This window comes from Eleutherodactylus coqui, chromosome 13 (assembly GCF_035609145.1).
Source record: "Eleutherodactylus coqui strain aEleCoq1 chromosome 13, aEleCoq1.hap1, whole genome shotgun sequence".
Taxonomy (NCBI): domain Eukaryota; kingdom Metazoa; phylum Chordata; class Amphibia; order Anura; family Eleutherodactylidae; genus Eleutherodactylus; species Eleutherodactylus coqui.
Window position 1 is genome coordinate 86,440,327 of NC_089849.1, and position 22,011 is coordinate 86,462,337.

At 46.9% G+C, this 22,011-nt stretch overlaps 1 protein-coding gene across 3 annotated transcripts in view; it reads right to left on the minus strand.

The window, feature by feature from the left end:
- The window catches only part of MAPK8 (mitogen-activated protein kinase 8), a 47,606-nt gene extending 34,382 nt beyond the window's left edge, over window positions 1-13,224 (minus strand). For all 3 annotated transcript variants that reach the window (XM_066588080.1, XM_066588082.1, XM_066588081.1), the window contains exons 1-3: window positions 13,031-13,224; window positions 5,862-6,042; window positions 1,063-1,192 (exon numbers count right to left, since the gene is read on the minus strand). In XM_066588080.1, the coding sequence (XP_066444177.1) occupies window positions 1,063-1,192; window positions 5,862-5,983 (252 nt within the window). In that variant the 5' untranslated portion in view covers window positions 5,984-6,042; window positions 13,031-13,224. The remainder of the gene's footprint in view (window positions 1-1,062; window positions 1,193-5,861; window positions 6,043-13,030) is intronic.
- Window positions 13,225-22,011: the final 8,787 nt, after the last annotated feature.

A 22,011-nucleotide genomic window follows, 5' to 3' on the forward strand; every position in this document is an offset into this window, starting at 1 on the left:
GACGGGCGGTTTGGATTTCACATGTGGAATCTAACCCTGTGCCCAACCGAAACACACGTACCTGTCTTTCTCTTATCTTCCCTGTACTGCAGATGGTCCGCACGGTGAGCCAATGGACATGCGACTACAGCTTTTTCTTTTTTAATCCACTGCTTTTTCAGCGTCATCGCTAGGTAATGACGGAGGAAAAGCAAAGGTAAAAAAAAAAAAAAAAGTGACCTTTCTGCAAGGTCGTTGTGGAAGGGCTGTGGATTCGATGGCTTTCACTGATCTCAATGGAAGCCGTCCACGCCACAATAGAACATGCTGCAATTGATTGCCGCTCATGTAGAGGAAAAAGCGTTTTTCAATAGCATGTTATGGGCGGGATTTGCTGTGGAGTCTGGAGACGCACGCCCGCTCTGGATTCCGCAATGCAAATCCACCTGTGTTGTGCAGCCGGCCTAAAACATCCCGATCATTTCTGATTATTCTCTCCCTGGAGACATGGAGGGGGAATTTGACAACCCCCATATACTAGATTTCTGAGGTTAAAAAAAAACAACTAAATTTCTGCGCAACTCGTGTGTGGAAAATTTTCAACTTTCGGGCCTTTCTGCACTTAACACTTTTCCCCCCAAAAAAACCGCACACACAAGATGTCTCACAAACCTGTCCGATTTATAATAATTTACACCAGAAGGTAGAGCAAATTATAGCTGAATTAATAAAAAGGCGCGTGTCCCTTAATAAACTTTGCCCACTTTTTAATTAGAGCAGCGTGTAAAACAACGGTCTAAGTATATTCCCCCATGGTGTGTGCACTCCAGACTACACTAGCCTAGGTAACGTTCCCTTTCTCGCTGGTCTAGGGCAGAAAGGTTACATTTGGAATCCCTGGTCATTAAGAGTAACACCCCTTCTTTGGCGGAGGAGATCTGACTCCCCGAGGTGTAGACCACTGCGCCCCATCACATTTCCAAGTATTAGTATAGTGTACCGACAATATACTGTAGCCTATAACACTGTCATACCATTGTGCAATAACTAACTATTATGAAGGCAGAAGAAATCTGGACGTACATTCTTGTGATTGACGCATTTCATTAGTACCAGCTCCCGGTAGGCCCTCTTGGCATGCGTTTGGTTCTGGAAGGGCCGGCTCAGCTTTTTGATGGCAACATGGCGCTCAAGAACAGCATCATAAGCAGCACTGTAGGCAGAATATAAAAGATGTCAGTTACTCATTACAACAGGAGGGGTCGAGCATCATGTAAACATTATAGGATCAATACCAGAGTGTCAGACAATACTTCTAAGAGCAGAAGCAATCTCAACGAGGGCGAACCGGGGGAATGCAACTTCCTCTAACAAACCTTACATACCTGGGGGCTCTCAAATATTGCCCATTAAACTGCATACTACAGAACAGCGCAAACTGTAAGGCTTTCTTAAATGCCCGTTTATCATAGTTTGCTGCCTTTTCTACCATGGTTTTGTCCGATGATTTCAATACAAAAGACGAGGGGATTCAATACTGCAAACACATGAGAGCCGGCTGCACCATTACATGAGCATCCACTAAAGCTGAAGGAAAGAAAAGAAAATGACCCAGGAATAAAATGTAATTCTTAGTAGCCAAATATTATCAACCTTGACTTCAGTGTGCATCCAGCGAAGGCAGAGAGACGCACAGCGCAAGCGTTGGATCGCACCGCTGCTTGCGCTGACGCCAACGGGAGGCGTATGAGTGATTGAGGGAGGCGTGAAGAAAAACAGGAAAGTGCGACTCAGCAAGCCTCCATGATTTAAAGCGGCAGAGTTGCATACACGGCTCCAGAGTAAAGAAAGTTATTTGTATTGAATGTTTTGGGGTTTTTTTTGTTTGTGTGTTTGTAATTTTGGTAACGGAATCCCCTGAAGGCCGAGCCCTCCTCTTTGGGCGCCTGCACACGAGCGGAAATTCCGCGGCAGGATTTCCCGCGGGATCTCTGCCGCTGGAAGCCTGCATAGGATTGCGTTAACAAACTCAATCATATGCAGATGGCCGCGGTTTGGCTGCGCGAAATCTCGAGCGGCAAACAAACCGCGGCATGTTCTATTTCTGTGTGGGACTCGCAGAGCCCCGCACAGAAACGTCACTCACCCGCCGCCGGCTCCGGTCTGCGCATGCGCCGGCTGCCCGGTACATCAAACAGCTGGGGCCACGGGCGAGTACGCGCTGGTCCCTGCAGGCGCTCGGGTCAGGTCCCGCGGCGAGAATCCTTGCCGCCCATCTGCAGGCGGCCTTTTTCAAATAAATAACTCTATATTTCCATCAACGTAACCATCTGAGGACTTGCTTTTTGGTGGGACAAGTTGTATTCTTCAAATGGTACCATTTAACATACAGAAAACTGCAATCTCGCCATCTCTGCCGGAGTATTGTTTTTACAGCGTACACAGTGACATCAGCTTATTCTGAGGGTCGGTACAATCACAGTATATGGAACTTTTAATTTGTTTGCTATAGTTATATTCATTTGCATTTTTTCTCTCTTTTCTGCTGCAATCTTCTGACCGCCATCAGGCCATCTTCCAGCCAATAGGGTTGTGCAAAAGCTTGGGGTTTTTTTGCGGGACAACCCGTGGTTTCTATTCCTACCATTTTGAAGTGCATATGACTTTTGGAGCTGAAATTCTGGTACTGTGTATTTTTTTTCTGCCGACATTTACCATGCTATAACTATTGGGTTATTTTTATAGATTGGACTTTTACAGACGCGACGTCACCAAATAAGTTTATTTTATTTCTTTTGGTAGGGGAGTAATTATTATGAATATAGGGAAAGGGTTTTTTTTTTTACTTTTAAATACCTTTTTCTACAGTAAACCATTTTGAATTGGGGGTTAATATTCGGTCTGATTGGTGTAAGGCGATGTAAAGGCCCATTTACACCAGCTGATGATCAAAAAACACAAAACAGCTAATCGGCAATCGTTTTAGCGATCGGTGTGTCTAAATGCGTGGCCATCATGCGCTTTTTTTGGGCACTGCTAGCTGATCGTTAAATTCAGTCCAACCTAAAAATTGTTGTTCAGCCTTATCAGCAGTTCTCCATGGGTAGTGCTGATAGCATTGTTTCCCTCTGGAGAACAAAGGATCTGAGCGCAGATAAGAGCCTCCAGCTGTTAACTGCATTCAGGGAAGGCTTCATTTGCATACTTAATTGCTACTAAGTAGCTACTTAATGGTTTATGTAAAATGATCGCTCAAAGCTGTCACTCACACTGTCGTTTGAGCGATCATCTGCCCGTGTAAATGGGCTTTTGGTTTCAAAGGCACATGAACAAATTACAAGTTTGATGAAAATCAAAAGTTCAAGCGACAATGACAATATGCCAGAGCAAAGTGACAGTATTCATCATAGTGCCAAGTGCCTCTCCCTGACCAAGCAGCCAAACAGCGATTTGATTCTTGCCAGCCATATAGTTTTGACCCAGCATTCAGTAATTCTATAGAGTACCTGCTGTTACTGAAGGCACAAAACACCAGCAGCGGATGAGAGGGTAGCAGACTGCATAATGCCAAGTGGTATTATCCACCAGCAGTCGTGCCCGTCTGCCATAAATCAGGCAGGTTTGCAGCTTCTCTCCCTCACTCTCTTGCAGTAAACATACTCGGTCAACTATGGTGTCTGTGCCGCATCACTCCAAATGTAGACCATTCCCTGGTGACAAGCCTTAGGGGGTCATGCTTGTAACGCTTATGCGTTTTTTTTTGTTTTCTCTGATCCTATTTGTTGTTTAATCAAGATGGAATCAAGTTTATCATTTTTACTGAAGATTTCTGGGATACTGTTGCTGAAGTGTTTTTCTCCCCCTTTCCCTGCATATCCCAAAGTATGAGACATTAACCCCTTAGGCCCAATATCCACGGGCGGGCTTCAATTGCAGACGATCCGCAGTTCAAGCTGCCCATAGGTAAGCATGGGCGCCCACACCTGAATTAAAGCATGTGGATTTGTTTTGTGGACCTTTTTGTGTGGAAAACAAAATTGCTGAACGCTCTACTGAAGTCAACGGAAGCCGTCCGATCTGCAGCCCGTCGGCAACTGAATTGCAGATGGACCGCGTATTCCGCGAGAAAGCAGGCGTTTTAGAAAAAGAAGAAAAAAAATCCACTGCACATGTGCGGTGCCACGCTGACCGTCGCTTCCGTACACATCAGCAGTGAAGAAAATTATGGCACGGACAGGTCCACAGTGTCCTCAGCTGCGGGCTCCCGCATTTGGAATCTGATCCGCCCATGGACATAAGGCCCCACTTTAAAAAAAAACAAAAAACGTAATTTTTTTATTTATCCATCGACGTCGCCGTATGAGGACCGTTCTTTTGCGGGACGAGTTGTATTTTTCAATTGTGCTATTTAATGTACCATAAAATGTACGGAAAAACTTTAAGAAATTCAAAGTGCAGTAAAATGAAAATAACCAAAATTCCGCCATCTTTCGGTGCGTCTTGTTTCTACAGTGCACAAACTTTATTCTATGGGTCAGTGCAATTACTACAGTACCAAACAATTTTTTTTTTTTGCTGTACTAGTATTTTTAATATTAAGATATTTTTTTGATTATTTTCTGCCGCCATCTTTTAAGTGCAATAACTTTATTTTTACGTCGAAATAGTTGTGCGAGGGCTCATTTTTTGCGGGACATCCTGTAGTTGATGTTGGTGCCATTTTGAAATACATAGGAGTTTTAGATTGCTTTTTATTGCATTTTTTTCTTGGTGACAGGGTGACCAAAAAAAAAAAAAAAAGCGCATTTCTGGTGGTTTTTATTTTTTATGCCGTTTATCATGAAGAATAAATAATGCGTTACTTTGATAGGACTTTTACAGACGCAGCGATACCAAATATGTATTTTTGTTTTATTATTTAGATTTTATTATAAATATGGCAATAGGTGTTTTTTTGTTTGTTTTTTTAATAAAAAAAGTAAAAAAAACTTCATTGTTCTTATTTTTTTTTTTTTAAACCGCAGAAGGGACAACATGTTGCGATGCTTTAATCGCTTCTCCTCTGATAGGGCAGGCAGTCTCAAGCCACCCCACGGGCATAGCTTGATAGGCATTCTGCCAAGACAGAAGGCCCCTGGCTGCCATGACACACGACTCCCTGCGATCTCATTGCAGGAAGGCGTACGGAACCCCCAAATATCGTTCAGGGGATTTAAATGCCGCTCTCAGAATTGACAGCGGCATTTAAAGGGTTAACAGCTCCGATAAGCTGTGCGGGTTATCAGAGCTATTGTCGCCGGGTGTCAGCTGTAAGAAACAGCCAGCACCCGTGTTGTATGAAGGGAGATCGCTGAGTAATCTCCCTTCATACATACAATGAGGCTGCAGGACGTAAATGTACGCCCTGCAGTGTTGAGGGGTTAATTGTATCAGGTGGTGTTAGCTGATCAAATTTATTTTGCTATACAGCTTATGGCAAATTCTCTTTACCATGTACAAGGGAACGTGCCACCAGGTTGATGCTAACCGAACCATGGATACCATGATCGTGGGACAGGCACGTACACTGCACCTATGTAGGTCTTCTTCTGAAACACTGTGTGTATAGGGTGAGAGCCGTCACTCTAAATGATCCAGGCGGGGTAGGGCTGGCGTGCCGCCCCAAGACACGGAGATCCGATTGGATAGCATGTTCAAAGTACTTTTATGCTGAAAAGCTGCTGACAGACATACAGCAGAAGCTGCCGACGGGTCACTTTAACTACCGGCCACACGTTCTGCTCTACTGGTCAGAAGATCTATTAAATATGCAGTGAAGAAACGGTCTCAGGTTAACATTCAGAGATACATGAAGAGGAACAGTAAGTGGCCAACGTCCTCACCATACTATTCCTTGTGCTCCAGACCCAATAGGCTTCAGATTTTGGTAGCGCTTCAGCACTGTGAATGTGGAGTCTCCTATTTCAAAGACTGAGAAGTTGCTGTCACGCTTGCCTCGGCTCATGGTTGCACAAGCGGTCACCCCTCTGGCTTCATCCAAACAGTGTGATTATTGGTTAAAAGCTGGCGGAGAAACGAGAAGAAGAAACAGTCCGGTGAGATAAAGTGACAAGCAGTTCCAGGACATGACAATTCATCTAAAAGGAGAGGATACTGAATGTGTCGCTGGCTAACAGTCCACCATACTGGGCTTACAGCGCAGAGCCTTCTGGTCACCCGGTCACATACCTGCACCGAACCAGGCGCACATGGTGGCAAGCGCTAGTCACATTTCAGTAGGTTGTCTCCTTGAGCTCTTTGGCCAATTCATATGTGCAAGTGCAATATTGGGTCGCGAGTCATTGCCCAAAATCACTTGCCAACATGCGATTTCCTTGCGGATGTGAGGCATTTATGTATCAAAACCACTTCGCATCACGGAGATTCTCCCATTGTTTTTAATAGGGAAACCTCGCATCTCACCACCCGCACCCAGCACACGGAGCGATGCTGCCGCTGGCCCCGTTGAAACCGATAGACGATGGGAAGGCTACGCCCAAAGATAAGATGCGCCGCGATTTTTGTTGCGGGGAAAAAAAACGCTTATGTGTACGATCCCATTCAAAAGAATAGAACAAGTAATGACCACAAGGGATGTTAATGTTTGTTACCTCTGCAGGATGATCACTGATGGGTACAGAAACACTAAATGATAAACTTTAATAAACGGTACTGATAGTGAACAAAAGAATTAACAACAACGGTAACAATTATATGACACCGCGTTTAGCTCCGAATGCGACCCGCCTGTGTGCAGGCAGCCGAAATGGCTAAAACTGCGATCCAGGCAGAAAATTAGATGCACAAAACCTCCTAAAAATAAAAGATACAAAATGTGAATAGTTCATACATACCCCTTATTCCTAGGTCTACATGCACAGATCTCCGTAACATCGGCAGATCGGACAAGGCCAAACGTCTGGTTTTGAGCTGTGAATTTTAACCCTTTCCAATCCACTGTCTGACCTCTGAAGACATTATGGTTTAAGGCTGTACAGCTCTGATGTTGGAAGACGTCCGTCGGGGTTCTCTTACTGTATATTGCCAGCCTCTCTGCTGTCGGAGCCTATCCAACGAGTTACCTCATGCAGTACTGGCTTTAGCCAGCAGATAGCGCCATTGTATAACAGCAGAAAAAGAGTAAGCCCCCTAGGAAAACCAGGATACAAATTGGATTGGAAAGGGTTAACCCTTTGCAATCCAATTTTGGATTCAGGGTTTCCTAGGGGTTTTTCTCTTTCTGACATTATACAATGGTGCCACCTGCTGGCTATAACCAGTACTGTGGTATTGAAAATGCTGGAGAGGCCCCCCGACAACCGAGCGGCCAGTAATATACAGTAAGAATACCCTGACGGACGTCTTCCGATATCGGAAACTGTACAGCCTACAATCAGAATGTCTTTAGACGTCAGACAGTGGATTGGAAAGGGTTAAAGGGCTTGTCTGACTTGTAGGGTCTCGGTACGACCCGTTCCCCACGCAGTAACATAAAGAATGATATACTCACCTCTCCAGCTATGTCCCGCACCTCTGCATCGGGGCTCCCCTCTAACATCATATTTGCCTATTTAGAGGATGTCACAGGCGCTGCAGACATCAGGTAGAGCTCTGCCGTTGGTTGCGTCACCTGCAACACTCTGTAAACACCAGAGCAGAGGCCCGAGCAGCACTGTAGGACACACCGGACCGGGAGAGGCGGGTGCCTCACTACTGGTTATGCCACTGCATGAGGAAGGGGTTGTACCGAGAACATACAAGTCCATCAACCCCATAAGGTACAACTTCTAAAATCCATGAGTACAGAGAAGCGCACCCCTAAAGCCTCTAGTTCCTGAAAGCAGACAACCTCCTGATTACAGATGTCTTGATGGGCTGTTTACAGCTATGTCCACCTTCATGTAACTCAGAAGGATGGAAGGTTGAGTCAACCTTGAGCCGGCTACCTGAACGAAGCGGGAATCGAACCGCATGAGTGAGAGCTTAGGACTGCATTCCTGCGCCACACGAGGCCTCGAAGGTTAAGAGGGTTTTCCCCCAATGAGTCTACAAGGTGTGCAGCCCTTCAGCAGTCAACATGATGCCATATGACAAGTCAGCCAACAATCACACAGCCGGAGTCAAAGGCCTCATGTCCACGGGCAGATTTGATTTGTGGCACCCACGTGGGAGATCTGCAAATCAAGCCGCCCATGGGGATGCGAGGGCACCCGCAAATTATTTACAGCATGCGGACCTTACGGTCCAAAAAAACCAAATCGCAGCATGCTCCATTTTTCTGCGGATCCCGCGCTGACCGCTTCCATTGAAATCAATAGAAGCCATCCGATCCGCGGCTCACCCGCAGCTGACACTGGACAGGCCAGCGCATCTGTGGGAAAGCAGTAGGTTTAAAAACCTGACTGCTGTGCGTAAGAAAGAAGATCCATCATGGAGGCAGGGTAGGCTCCCGCAGGCGGAATACGACCTGCCCATGGACATGAGGCCAAAAGTAAGAAGTAATCAAAATAGAAAAAAATATATATTCTATATTTCAGTGACGTATGGTAACGGAATAAGCACAGACATGTCTGATATAGTGGAGGGGTTTGTTTGGGTTTTTTTAAAGCAACTTGTAACTCACCCAGAATAATCTCAGGCTGCTTACACTTTCCCAACAATTGCCAGGCTAAATAAGCGTTAACAGCGGTCATGTAAAGGCCCATTTAGACACAATCACTCAAAAGATATCACTCAAGCGACCTTTAAGCGATCATCGTTGTGTCATTTACAGCGCAAGATGAGCGATCACCTTGCGCTGCCAATGGAGGATGCAGAAGACAAGCGCGGTGTCCCCGCTTGTCTTCTGCATCCAGCTGTTCTCCACTCCGAGTGCCCGGCTGTTACACAGCCGAGCGCTCCATGCCAGGTATTAGGAACAGAGCTGGACCGCTCTGTTCTTCATACTCAACCAGTTATCAGGGAGCGGGATACAGCTGAAACAATAGTATCAGCTGTATCCTGCTGTGAATCCCTGATAAGGCTCATCGTCAGCACACTGAAAGAGAACGATGAGCGACGGGGTAACTAAAACCGCACAATGTCAGAGCAGTTACACACAACGATTATTGCTCAGAATTTTGGCCTTAATAGCATGCTAAGAGGGCCGGCGAGAGGCGCAGCCATTAACGGAAATTGAAGAAAAGCAATTTTAAATATTTCGGGATTCTACAAATAGAATATACACTTTGTGTTCCAATTCTTTGCCATCTTCAAAATCTCTGCTTGCTGTAACAAAATGCCAAATATCCCAAAAACAAGGTGAGCAGTCAGCCTCCGCTTCCATGTCCTGCCCATAGAGCTGCAGGGCCGACTACAAGGGGGCGCACCGAGGCCCGTTCACACTGCACATCTGTGCCGGGGATAAAACGGGAAGCTTATCCCGCTGCACTGACTTACTTTACGAGAATGCTACGGTAGGAGGGGGAAAAACAGGCATTAAATTGAGGTTTTCTGCTTCTAAAACAGAAGAGAGTGGACACTGTGCGGGTGTGAACACGGCCGACACGCTGGTCTGGAGTCGCTGTCCTCAGGAGTCACTTGGCTTTATCCTGTAAGCTCTTTGAGCCGGCCAAGAACTTTAATCACAAGAAGGAGCTCCGGGGACTCTTATCCCGAGGAGAGGGGTTTATAGACGAAAACCGGATGAGCATCACCTGATAATGGGGGCATTACAGGGAAACGGGCTGCGGAATATGCCATGGACTTGCCCTTACTGACGCACTGAACCAACGTGTTGGACAATAGAAGTAGGTCCCTAGTTGTGAGCCCAACCAGGCTGAAATACATCCCAACTGGCATCTCAGGGGAACAAAGACTTTAAGCGCTTTGCTCTTTTAGAAGCCATGCTCCTCCAGCCACAACGGACCTCCCCCATGACGCCGCCTGACCATTTGTTTACAGGCCGCTGCAGCAGCCGGTGAATGGGACGTCACAGGCTGCTGCAGCCAATCACAGACCACTGAGATCGATCATTGCCTGCGACATGCCATGCTGCAGCTTGTGAACATTAGGTCACAGGGAGACCTGGAGCTGCCAGTGTCAGAGCCAGAAGTATATCTGTTATTTTGTGACTTGGGGAACATCATGGTTTACAGAAAATATATATATTTTCTCTCTCACTTGGACGTCTACATTATTTTAGTACTGATTGCTCGTCTTCTGTAGTTTTATTGTCTTAGCGTTTTGTCAGCGCTGCATCTTTTTGTATTAAAGCTGAAAACGTTAATGAGCTTAGTCCCACAGGCTGTAGACCTCACAGCCTTGGACAGGGTAGACCCTCGACTGCTGAAGGACAGTAGGGGTGTGTATGCAGGTCTACTGGCCTTACCAAAAGTGGTGGTGGGGAGTATTTGGGGTGGCTGCATTGATTGTTTTAGGGTAAGATTAATGATCAATATGTAGTCGGAAGGAGTGTGAAAGATCCAGCGAGTGGAATAAATTAACCTTTTGCAGTCACACCCATGTCATAAGCTGGAACAGTGCAGAAGTGACAAGGACAGAAGCAAGAGAACCTGAACCATGTTTGTGTTCTGCTGCATCCTGCTTTAAATGCCCCCGCACCAAAAAATAAAATACCTTTGAACAGGATGCAAAAATATGGTGTGAACGAGGCCATTAACCCCTAATGCCACGGGGAGCAAATTTAGGTCCTAGCTGGGTGCACTTAACGCAACAGAACGTAAACTTACCTCCTGTGGATGGCGTGAGCAAAAGTAGAGGGAAAAAAAAGTGCAAAAATAAATAAATAAATAAAAAAATAAAATATATATATATATATATATATATATATATATATATATAAATAAAACTTTGATATAATTGTATCAATTTATCCCGTTATTTATGCCGTACGATGAAGACCGAAGACCGCCTCGGCCGTGACGGAATATGGCTAGCGATATTCCGCCACGGGGAAGAGCTGACAGGTCTCTGCGCTAAGCCTATCTGACAGATATAGGCTCACCGCGGAGAATCGCTGGAAATCGCGATTTGAATCTTGCTTATGGACGTTGGGCCTGCGCTTTCCATAGTAAGTCTATGGAAAACGTTCACTGCCGCAGATAACACAATGAGCTATCGCCCGCGGACAGGCAGCCTTTTGCTGTAAAAAAAAAAAAGAAAATAGCTGAAGTGTTTTTCTTTCTGCCCTCAAAAAAAAAAAATGAATAGAAAGTTATACAATAATATGCACTAAAAAAAATAAATAAGACAGTACCACGTTTCTTTTAAAATAAGACCGTCATAAATTTTTGCCCCAAAAGAGGCACAGGGTCTTATTTTCAGGAGTGTCTTATACTCACCTAGCAGGCGCCGTCTGAGTCCCTCCCGCTGGTCAACGAAAAGCTTCCATATAGTCCTCAATGCCGACGGAGCATCTCTTGCTGGTGACGGGGCTTGAATACCCACCTCCATAAAGCGATTGCTCTGATTGGTTCAGGAGTGCAGCCTCAGCCAAACAAAGCAGACACTTGATGAACCAATCAGAGCCATTCAATTATGTCATTCAATGAATGGCTGTGGTGGTGCTTGTGAACCAATTAGAGGCGGCACTCGATGAACCAATCAGACCAATCACTTGCTGAAGGCGGGTATTCAAGCCCCGTGCCAGCAAGAGATGCTCCATCTGCATTGACGACTACACGGAAGCCCGCCGGTTTACCAGTGCGAAGGGCCCAAACGGCGCCGGCCAAGTGAGTATTGCTTCCCCTGAACCCCATGTAGTGTAACTAGGGATTATTTTCAGGATAGGGCTTATATTTCCAGCAAACCCGATACTAATAAAAGCTACAGTTTGCCACACAAAACACAAGACCTCAAACGGAAAAAGAAAAAAAAGACAAAAAAAAAATAAACTTATGTGTTTTGAAAAGTGGAGATGAAAATACCTTAAAAAAATGGTTGCGTCTTGCTGGCTGAAATAGGTGGGGTCACTAAGGGGTTAAAGGGGTGTTCAGGAGGGGTTGTCATTCAGATGGGCTTCAGGTTGTGATGTACATTTGGCCTCCACACTGATGCCCCCATGCTCTCAAGAACACGGATCTTCCTGCCAACCTGCGACGATCCTGCCGCAATACTGTCGGATACAGCAGAGGGGGGCGTTGTTTTCCCGCGATTGTTTACCTCGCCCCCCTAAAGTAAGCAGACGCACAGAGCGGTCCGCATATCACTGTACCGAGGGTTCCTTCATTGGCGCCATTAGACCGCTCTCACACGACCGGATTTGAATTGCGAATTCGGCGGTAAACCGCAGGCATTGAATGGCACGCAGTCTCGTATTTTCCTTTGTATTCCAAGGGCAGGAGAAATTTTGTGCCACGCTCTTCACTACCGCGGAATCCGCGCGAACGGCCTCCATCGAAGCCAATAGAGGCATGCGAGGCGACATGTCATCGCTAGGCGATGGCACGGAAAAAAGCCCTGTGACCGCCTGCGAGCCTCTGCGATCATCTGCAGCAGTTACTAGCCGTACACAGGGTCACCGGCTGGGCTGCCCGCTGCGGACCCCCCACACGTACCGCTTTGGCGTACATAATCCACGGTGAGCAGACGCCATTGATCGGCAGGTTTGCTCACATCCGTGTATTTAGCATACGATGTTCAATCGCGTGACAAAAAATAAAAATGCGTGCCACGTCCAGTTTAGGTCCATATTACGCCCTGAAATAGGGCGGCGCGAATACACGGGCCCTTCTGTGTACTTTTATTCCACATGCGCAAATATACGGTGTCTTTACACGCAAAAAAGACCCGCAGAATCGGTCAAAATCCACGGACGGCAGCGATGTCCAGTCACGTAAATACCGTGTATACTTACGCAGTCGCAATCCACTCCCGTCCGTGTGAGCGAGCCGGCGGTGACCCATGTCATACGGACACGCTGCCCTCCAGTCACCAAACCCCTAGTCCGTCCCTGCGGCCGGTCCCAGATGTTATTGTCCGCAGCCCATTGTGCTGTACCTCCCCTCCTCACCTGCTGGTGGCGCCCCGCAGGGCAGCTCCTACACCGTCAGGCTGTCTGCAATGTCCTCCGTGCGCTCCGTCCCCTGTCACTCGTCCTGGCCCGTCATCTCCGCTCGGTCTCCCCGGTTCATAGCGCTCCCGGTGCCTCGGTCTTGGAGGAGAATTCGTGACGTAACCGGAAGTCTGCGCACACGCCCAGTGCGCCTGCTGCGTCCTCGTGTCGTCACTGGTCACGTGCCGCTCTTTGTGTTGCCCCGGTAACCGAGGCCTACGTGTCCGCTTGTAGGCTCTGCCTTTGTCTAATGACTGCTGAGGCTATGAGAGGAGTCAGTAGGCTAATGGCAGCCTAGTACTAGAGGCACAGGGGAGCTCCATCCTCTGGGGGTCCTTCACTGCGTATTACACACGCGTGATATGTGGTGAATGGAGTCAACCGAAGTACATGTATTTTTATCGATGCGTTCATATTAGCGTGTAAACAATGTAGATAAACGCGTGAAAAAAATGGCAGCATTCTCTATTACCCCGTGTATCGCGCACGGACAGCCCTATTCTCTAATCAACGCTGTCCATACGCAACGCACTGGGCAACGACACATACGCAACGCCGCCGCGGAATAATAAAAATCATCTCAAGAGGCCTTTTTACACGGGACGGAAAAGGATGCCGCGTATTTTGTTAATTAGTGTGCATATTGTTGCATTTTTAATGGCGGAATGCCTTCTGCAGAACGGCTAGCAGCATTTCTAGCATTTTTTTTTAACACAGACTACGGCCGGTCCCACACGACCGGATAGGAATTTCGGATTTTGCGAGCATTCGATCCGCGGTACTACACGGACCAATCAAATGCATTGGATTACACTATTCCACTCACATTAGCAGGTCGGAATTGCGTAATCCGCTAGTGGAAAATAGAGCGCAGCATGTTCTATTTTACCACGGATAGCCGCGACACTGTCCATTGTTCTATATGGTCGCAGATATACCAGCAGGCTGCGCGCAATTCCATTGTGTGCGGGCTGCAGGTATCTGTACGTGGGATCACGGCCTTGTGTAGCGGATTGCGCATACGGCTGTGTGAGCCCCATCTAATTACGGAAATCCGCAACAAGACATTCCTAATTCCACAACAGTACGTTTTTCCGCTGCCGAATGTAATCTTGCGGTTGTGAAGTAAACGCGTAGATTTCAACAGCTGCGGAATTCAAGCCCCATGGGGATAACATTGTGACGCGGAAATGCCCATGCGGACTAAGGCTGGCATCACACGGGACGGATTTGCCGTGGAAATTCCCCATACAGAATTTCTGCGCGTCAAATCCGCCTGCGGCTCCTATTGCCGGGACTAACCAGCCATGTGGACAAGATTTTGCTAAAATCTCGTCCCCACAGGGCGGCAAATCCGTCACTGCAAAGCCAGGCAGAACCAGTAATGCGTCGCGGAAGTGACAGCAGCGCATGTCAATTCTTATTTTTTCCGTCGTGGCTTCACTCCTCTCTATGGGGAGAGAAAGCCGCAACGGAATGCCGGCAGCCGAATCGCTCCAAAACCCGCGGCTTTTGAAGCTATGGCTCTCTCATGGAAATCTTGCGGCTTTTTGGTGTGGCCAAGCCGCAAGATTTCTGTCCTGTGGGAACCCAGGCCAATTGCGTCCCAAGTGAAAGGTCCCTCAAAAGATTCAAACAGGTAAACAGAATAAACTGATACGCAGCTAGTATTGAATTCCCCGTTGTTTCTGCGCTACAGATGTTCCCATCGCACCTTCATTTCTTCATATACTTGCTATCAGGAAGATTTCTAGGAAGCAGTAGATAAAGCAAGTTTATCAGTATTTCTGGGATGCCTTGCATTTACAGTCTTATTAAAGGGGCTATGAAAGCCTTTAAAAACTGATGATCTAGCCTCAGGATAGGCCATCAATATCTGATCAGTGGAGGTCTGCGGCTAGGGATCCCTACTGATCCCCACGATGCTGTTAGTACTGAGGACTGTATTTATGGCAGCCATTCTGCGTACTACAGGCTCGCCCCGTTGTAGTGAATGAGAGAATTGCCGCTATATATAACACAGTGTTATCCTCAGATATGAACATTGCAGAGTCTGCAGTGCTCACACAAGCCTCACATCCCCTTCAGTCAGTGATCAGCGGGGATCGCAAGCAGCGAACCCCCACCGATCAGATGATAGATCATCAGTTTTTAAAGGCTGGATAATATAGGAGTTGTGTCAGAATAGAAAAACATGGCCGCTTTCTTCTACAAACAGCGCTATTCTTGGCTGTGGGTTGTGTGAGGTACTGCAGTTGAGGCTCATTTATTTCAATGGGGCTGAGCTGCAGTACTAGATAAGGTGACCAGATTTTCCTAGGGTCAAAGCGGGGCATAGGGGCGGTGCTTATCACAACGTATGATTTTACCACTGTCGTTATTAAAAGTACAGGGCCGTTTAAAAAAAAAGACAGGGGGCAAATTCTGCAGCCTTACTGCATCCAAAAAACTGTCAAAATGTGTACCATTGGTGCGGATTTTGACTGGAAATCATCTGCATGTGTTTTTTTAAATGCAGAATTTGCTGCAGAAGTTTATGCTGTGGACATTCCGCAGAATTTCGCCACGTGTAAACATATCCTAAGTCAACTTGAGGTATGCTGGCACGTGCAGCGTGGCCTCACTAGTAATAGTGTCTTATATATTAGCCCCATTAATCATAGTGACCCCCACAGTAGCCCCAGTAGAATTATCGCCCCCTATACCAGCCCCAGCAATAATAGTGACCCCCACAGTACCCTAGTAGTATTAGCATTCCCCTATACCAGCCCCAGCAATAATAGTGATCCCCAGCAGCAATCGTGACACCCCACTGTAGCCCCAGCAATAATAGTGACACCCCACTGTAGCGATACCCCACAGTAGCTCCAGGAATAATAGTGACCCCCCCAATAGTATTAGCGCTCTTCTAAAACCCATATACTTACGTCTTCCTGGTCTTCACAACATCGACACTCCTCTCAGCGCTGCTTCCGGCGGACGGAAGTGTGTGCGTCCGCAGCAATGCCTTCTCCCTTCTTCTCTCCTCTTGTAGAACCAAAGAGTAGAGATAAGGGGAGAAGGGGACAAAGATTCAGGATGCACACACTGTGCATGTGGCCTGCAGCGCTGCAGAGTGATTACCAGCCAGGGAGCTGCGGCACCTCAGCTAGTAATCCCTATAATGGTGACCAGACATCCCAAAGCGGGACAAATGTCTGTCTTGCTGAGGTCCTGGCGGAAAGCGTGATACAGGGTCCCAATACGGGACTGTCCCTCCTAAATTGGGACGTTTGGTCACCTTATACTTAGTATCCTTTAAGTATAGATTAAGGAAGCTTTGATCCTCTGGCCTTGTCTCAGAGGGCTGGAACTGAACGCAATCAAGCACTCCTTTGAACTCAGACACGGGCATGAACTTCTGTGGCTGGAAAAGTGTTGGAGGCGCCAAATCGGACTATCGGTTTAAGTGAAAAAACGTTTGTGTGAATTAATGAATGGGTTCTATTTGGACAGAACTTGCGTGGAAAAATCACCTGTGTGAATACAGGCTTAGTCCGCTTTCACACAGGCGACAAAAATCGCACGATTTTCCTGTGATGCGATAGCACGAGAAAACGCATGTTTTCGAAACCTGTGCTTTCCAATGGTTTCCTCGCATTAGTGATGTTTTCACTGATGTGATGTAGCGAGAGAAAAAAATTACAGCATGCTTTACCTTTCTGCGATGTGCTATTTGTTCTCTCCCATGTTTCCCTATGGAGCCTCCTTGTTTATCGCATTGCAGGAACTTGCGATTTTCGTGCATCCAGGGTTTTCCACATGTTTTCAATGGGGTCAGCAGCGCCGGCCCCATTGAAATCAGTGGGAGATGATCGCTATCTCCTGCCGCGGCTGTGGCAGCTGCAGCAGGGGATTCCTCCAGCCCCGCAGGGATGCCAGGCTGTTTCCCTGTGAAAACGCCTCGCATCCAGGCCTTTTCCAAAGCATCGTGAGGGTGATATCAGGCCATGATATCACTCTCACCAGTGTGCAGGAGCCATAAGGGATATTTCTGTAGTCAGGGAAAATTGTGCAGCATATTTCGTGGCGCTTTTCTCATTTGACCCCTCATGAAATTAACAAAATTAGGGCTAAATCTGCCATAAATGTTTTTTTATTCTTAAATTACAATTTTTTATTTTACTGCCCAATGTAAACCACCACCACTAAACACCTGTGGGGTTAAAACACTCACTACACCCCTTGAGGAATTGCTTGAGGCCTCTAGTTTCCAAAATAGGAGTCACTTTTGGTTTGGTCCACTGTTCTGGATACTTCAGGGGCTCCGCATGGTGTTCAAGAATTAGTCCAGCAAAAGCTGTGCTCCAAAAGTCAAATAATGCTCCTTCTCTTCTGAGCCCTGCCATGTGCCCAAATAGCAGCTTCCATCCTACTGCTTCCCCTACTGCCCCTTGCGAAAGTGAAAATTTGGGGCCAATTTTGTGGGGTTTTTTAAAATTGTAATTATTCATTTTTAAAGCCCATTTCTAAAACACTTGTAGGGTCCAACACTTAATATACTCCTTTATGAAATCCTTGAGGGGTGTAGTTTCCAAAATGAGGCCTTTTGAGGGGTGTTTCTTATCGCTTGACACCTCCAGGCCTCTGCAAATCTGAATAGGTAGTTGAAAAGCGGGAGAAGGTCCAGATAGCCTTCCCCACAGAACTTTCTGTATGCGGGAGCACTGACCCACCTCATCCATATCTCGCTATCTCTCTGCACTCCACCCACTGTCTAAACTGCAGAAACACTTATAAAGGCCTAATTTACATATCTAGTAGTTGCCCAGCACATTGCCGTAGAATGCTGCATGCCTCACAAATACACAATCAAATAGCGGTACGTTAAAAGTGACCATAACACATGACAGCTCAATGTCCGTAACCAAGAGGTTCCTTGCAGCCAAATCCAACCCCCATGAGGGGGACAAGGGAGAAGAGGACCAAAAGCCCCCAAGACTCTACTAAGAAGGACAATTTTTCTTACTACTGTGGATATTTAGGGCGACAGTCTGGACCAATTTCATTTCATTATCTTGAGTGGAACATGACCTACTAATATCAAGACACTCTTCAGCATGGCAGCTCTTCATATTATTTGAAACTCGTTCCTTTATACTAATAGGCAGTGGATACATTTTCACTTAGGTGGTCGCAAACACTGTCCATCAAGCTCATACCAGCATTCTGAGATGTCACAGCTCTTGCCAGGGTATATTCATGGCGCCTCCCAAGGAAAAGAAAAGAAAGTTCAAAATATCACAGATAAATTGGACAAATTCTTCAGCTCCACCAATTAAGAGGAACACTCCAACCCTTCGAGTCCCGAGTCTGCTTCCAAGCCGGCACTAGATGTGGGGATTCTTCCAACATTACCAAGAGGCATATCCATTATCCTATGTATGTATATGTGTTACTTCCTATCAAGGACTCTGTTCATGGTTGTTGCCTAAAGGGGTTGTTCTACATTTATGTCCTATTTAGGTTTGTTGTCTAGTACATGGGTACATGAAAAAAAGAGAACGGTAGAGCTCACCAGATCATTGACTTTCCCACCTTTGATATACAAACTTCCCGGCACAAATGTAGAGGTACACAGTTGGCTCGTGGACCTTCGAGCAAAGTATAAACTTAAAGTATGGATAAAATCCTGCATCAGCGATTCGAAATTACTCCTTTTTTAATCCATTTTAGAAATGACAGCATCAAAAATATCCTACGTGTTTGGAGTATTGCTAACTTTTACTTATGGCATATCTACAGAAATAAGCGCCAACATATTTAAAACCCAAGATGCCCAATGAAAACCCTGAAAAAAAAATAATTGCGTGCTTACATTCCATTACAAGTGGTCCTGGAAATAAAACTCACAGAATAACAAGACAAATACGCACCACCTGATAAACTGCAGGGCAGGCTCAATCACCATAGACCCTGCTAGCATGCAGAAAGCCAGACTGCAATATGGGAGAGCTAAATGTCCATGTGCCGACTAATGAGCAGCCACTCAACTTAACCCAAGATTGGTGGAGGGGTGACTGCTGACAAACATGGTCTGCACATATGAACATACCAAGGATGCCAGCCATAGAGAAGTGCACCACATCATAAAGGCAAATCTGTGGATTGCCCTGTATCACCACAGTGCACCACCCTGGCATGGCATCTCGGGCACCCCCAGCATCTATAGCACACTGCATTACCGAGATTTCATCAAACAAGAGTAGAGTTCCCACACCATGTCCTACTTTTCTGACATCTACATGACCTAGCACCATCCATGAAGACTAGCTGGGAGGGCATTGTTGAAGATGTCGACATCTATTTCAGAGAGATGCACTATATTGTCTCAAACAAACCTTGGCATTTGAAGTCTATTAGGCCTGTGTTCCCCAACTCCAGTCCTCAGGGATTGGCAACAGGTCATGTTTTCAGGATTTCCTCAGTGTTGCACAGGTGATGTAATTATTGTTGGTGCCTCAGACATTGCCACAGGTGTACTCATCATAGGATATCCTGAAAACATGACCTGTTGGTGGTCCCTGAGGACTGGAGTTGGGGACCCCTGTATTAGGCCATGGCCTATTGTGTACCCACCGCAAGACTATATGAATTTTTGTATGGCAGAATTAACTTTTTCCCTAGAGCTCTCCACAGCTGGTATTAACACTGCCAGTCTCCATTTTCTTCTTTGGGTTACATGGAAGACCATAAGACTACTAGCCCTGGCCACCTCATTAGGCAGCAGTCAATGTCTGTTCTTATTTATCTGATGAGCTGCAGGGACTTGGTTGACGTTGTCTGAATTTACCACAACACTCGGTTGAGTGCTATGGCCACTTCACTGCATACTAGGCACAGCGCTATACATTTCATAGTGGCTGTGCCTGTTATAGCAGCTTAATCCCCGGCACCAAAACACTATGGACTCTTCAATCAATTGACTGGTGGGAGTTCCATCCTTTCTTGACGATAGGTCATTAATACCTTGTCCTATAAAGTCCCTTTAAAACAGTGGTACTAACACTGGTGAACCATAACCCAACATGTTTTATGAAGGACAAGGCCACATTTTTCAGCGTCAGGAAATTATACACCAACAATCAAATGGCACATGATAACGTAAGCACCAAGGTGGTAGTTTCTCTTTGTGCAGCTAAGCCTTTCGATGAACTGCTGTAGCTCTGGGCTTCAATTAAGGCCTTTAGATTTGGCCAGGATTTTATACTGAGTTAAACTACCATATCATGTTATAACCACTAGGGGCAGTGTCAATGGATTGAATTATTAGCCTTGGAGAGAGGAGCATGCCACTCCCCTTACTACCTACAACATGCCACTCAATTGCAAAAAAAAAAAAATAAGTGAACTCTTTGGAATTACGTGAATTTCTCCATTGATTATTAATACAATGTGATTGGATTGTTATCTAAATCACAAATTTAGAAAAACACAATCTAACTAAACTAATAACACACAGTTGTGTCGTACATGTGTTTTCTTGAGTGGAGTAAACTTCCACAGTACAAAGAGAAAGCGTAAATGAACTTCTGTGTTTATGACTTTTCCAAAAGTTAATTGGCAAAAGGTACACTCCTTGTAAAAAAAAAAAAAAATCCTGCCCCTTTACTGGTGTATCTTGTCTCCACCGAAACTAGGGGTGGAGACAAGGGTTTGTCCTGGTGGAGTTTGATGGTATGCCCACAGCTGGCGATTGACCACCTCACGTTTCCCCCCCGCTGGTCATCTCACCTCCCGCTGCAGTCAGGGTTCTTCCACTGTCCGCTCCCCGTAGTGACTATGGGTATTAGTGTATCTTGACGGCCCGCACCTCCGTAGGCTCATGGTCCCTGCTCCAGCCGTGCGTCGTTGGCTCCCGGTGGCCGCTGAGGCGGCCATTCTGTCAGCTCAAAATGCATTCCCGGACGGGCCATGCTCCGTTGTCTGCCGGCGGCCGCTGCAGTTGGGCATTCTGCCACCTCTAAGCCCTTCTCCCACTGGCCGCAGTCTGTACCCTGCCGGCGCCCGCTGCAGGCAGCCATTGTGGATGCTGAAACCCCTTCCCCGATGGGATCTGTGTTAAAATGCACAGCAGGGTCGGGATGATAGAGGGCACAGGGGGGTGAAGCGGCTTGGGCGGCCGCGCCGCTGAAGGGGCCCCAGCCCCAGAGCTGTATTCGCGGTGGCCAGCAGGCAGGCAGGACAGCGCCGGCTGTGCCTTTGCACCACGGACTGGTCAATGTATTTTCCTGCACACAGGACCTAGTGTGCCTGGATGCTGTGCAGCCTATCAGCTACAGGGGGTGTGACCACCCTGTCAATCTTAACTCCACCAGGACTTCCTGGTGGCGTCAAGATACACTAATACCGTGACTATGGCCGCTGAGCTCCCATCGGGGCTGCAAGATTTCTGCCTCCCCTCGCGTCACCTGTCAGTGTCCCCGGCGCTTGGTCTTCTCCCGTCTGCTCCACTGCTGTCCTGTCGCCGCTGTCAGTCTCCCTGCCGACCTCACCATGTCATCTGCTGCGCCGATCCCACAGCTGTCATTGCTTCAGTCCCTGCTGTGACTCTCCCTGCCGGCAGGCTCACAGCTCCATTGTCACTTTTGTTCATGCCACCGTACCATCTCCGCAGCTGTCATTGCTTCACTCTCTGCTGTGCCATGCTGACACCGCCGTGCTTACAAGTCTCTGTGTCGTCCCCACCCATCTCCCCATTACTATCTCCGGCAGACGAACTTCTGGAGGAGATTACCTGCAATCTCCGGCGCCCCTGAGATGCTGCTGTGGAGGGAAACACAAGCTAGACGGGTAAATGATTACAGCCATTAGATTAGATGCTGCAGGAAGCAGCCAAACTAGTCCTGGGGGCTTCACCTGCCCCTTCCCTGTCACTGAGCCAGGCCAACCCTTGTCTA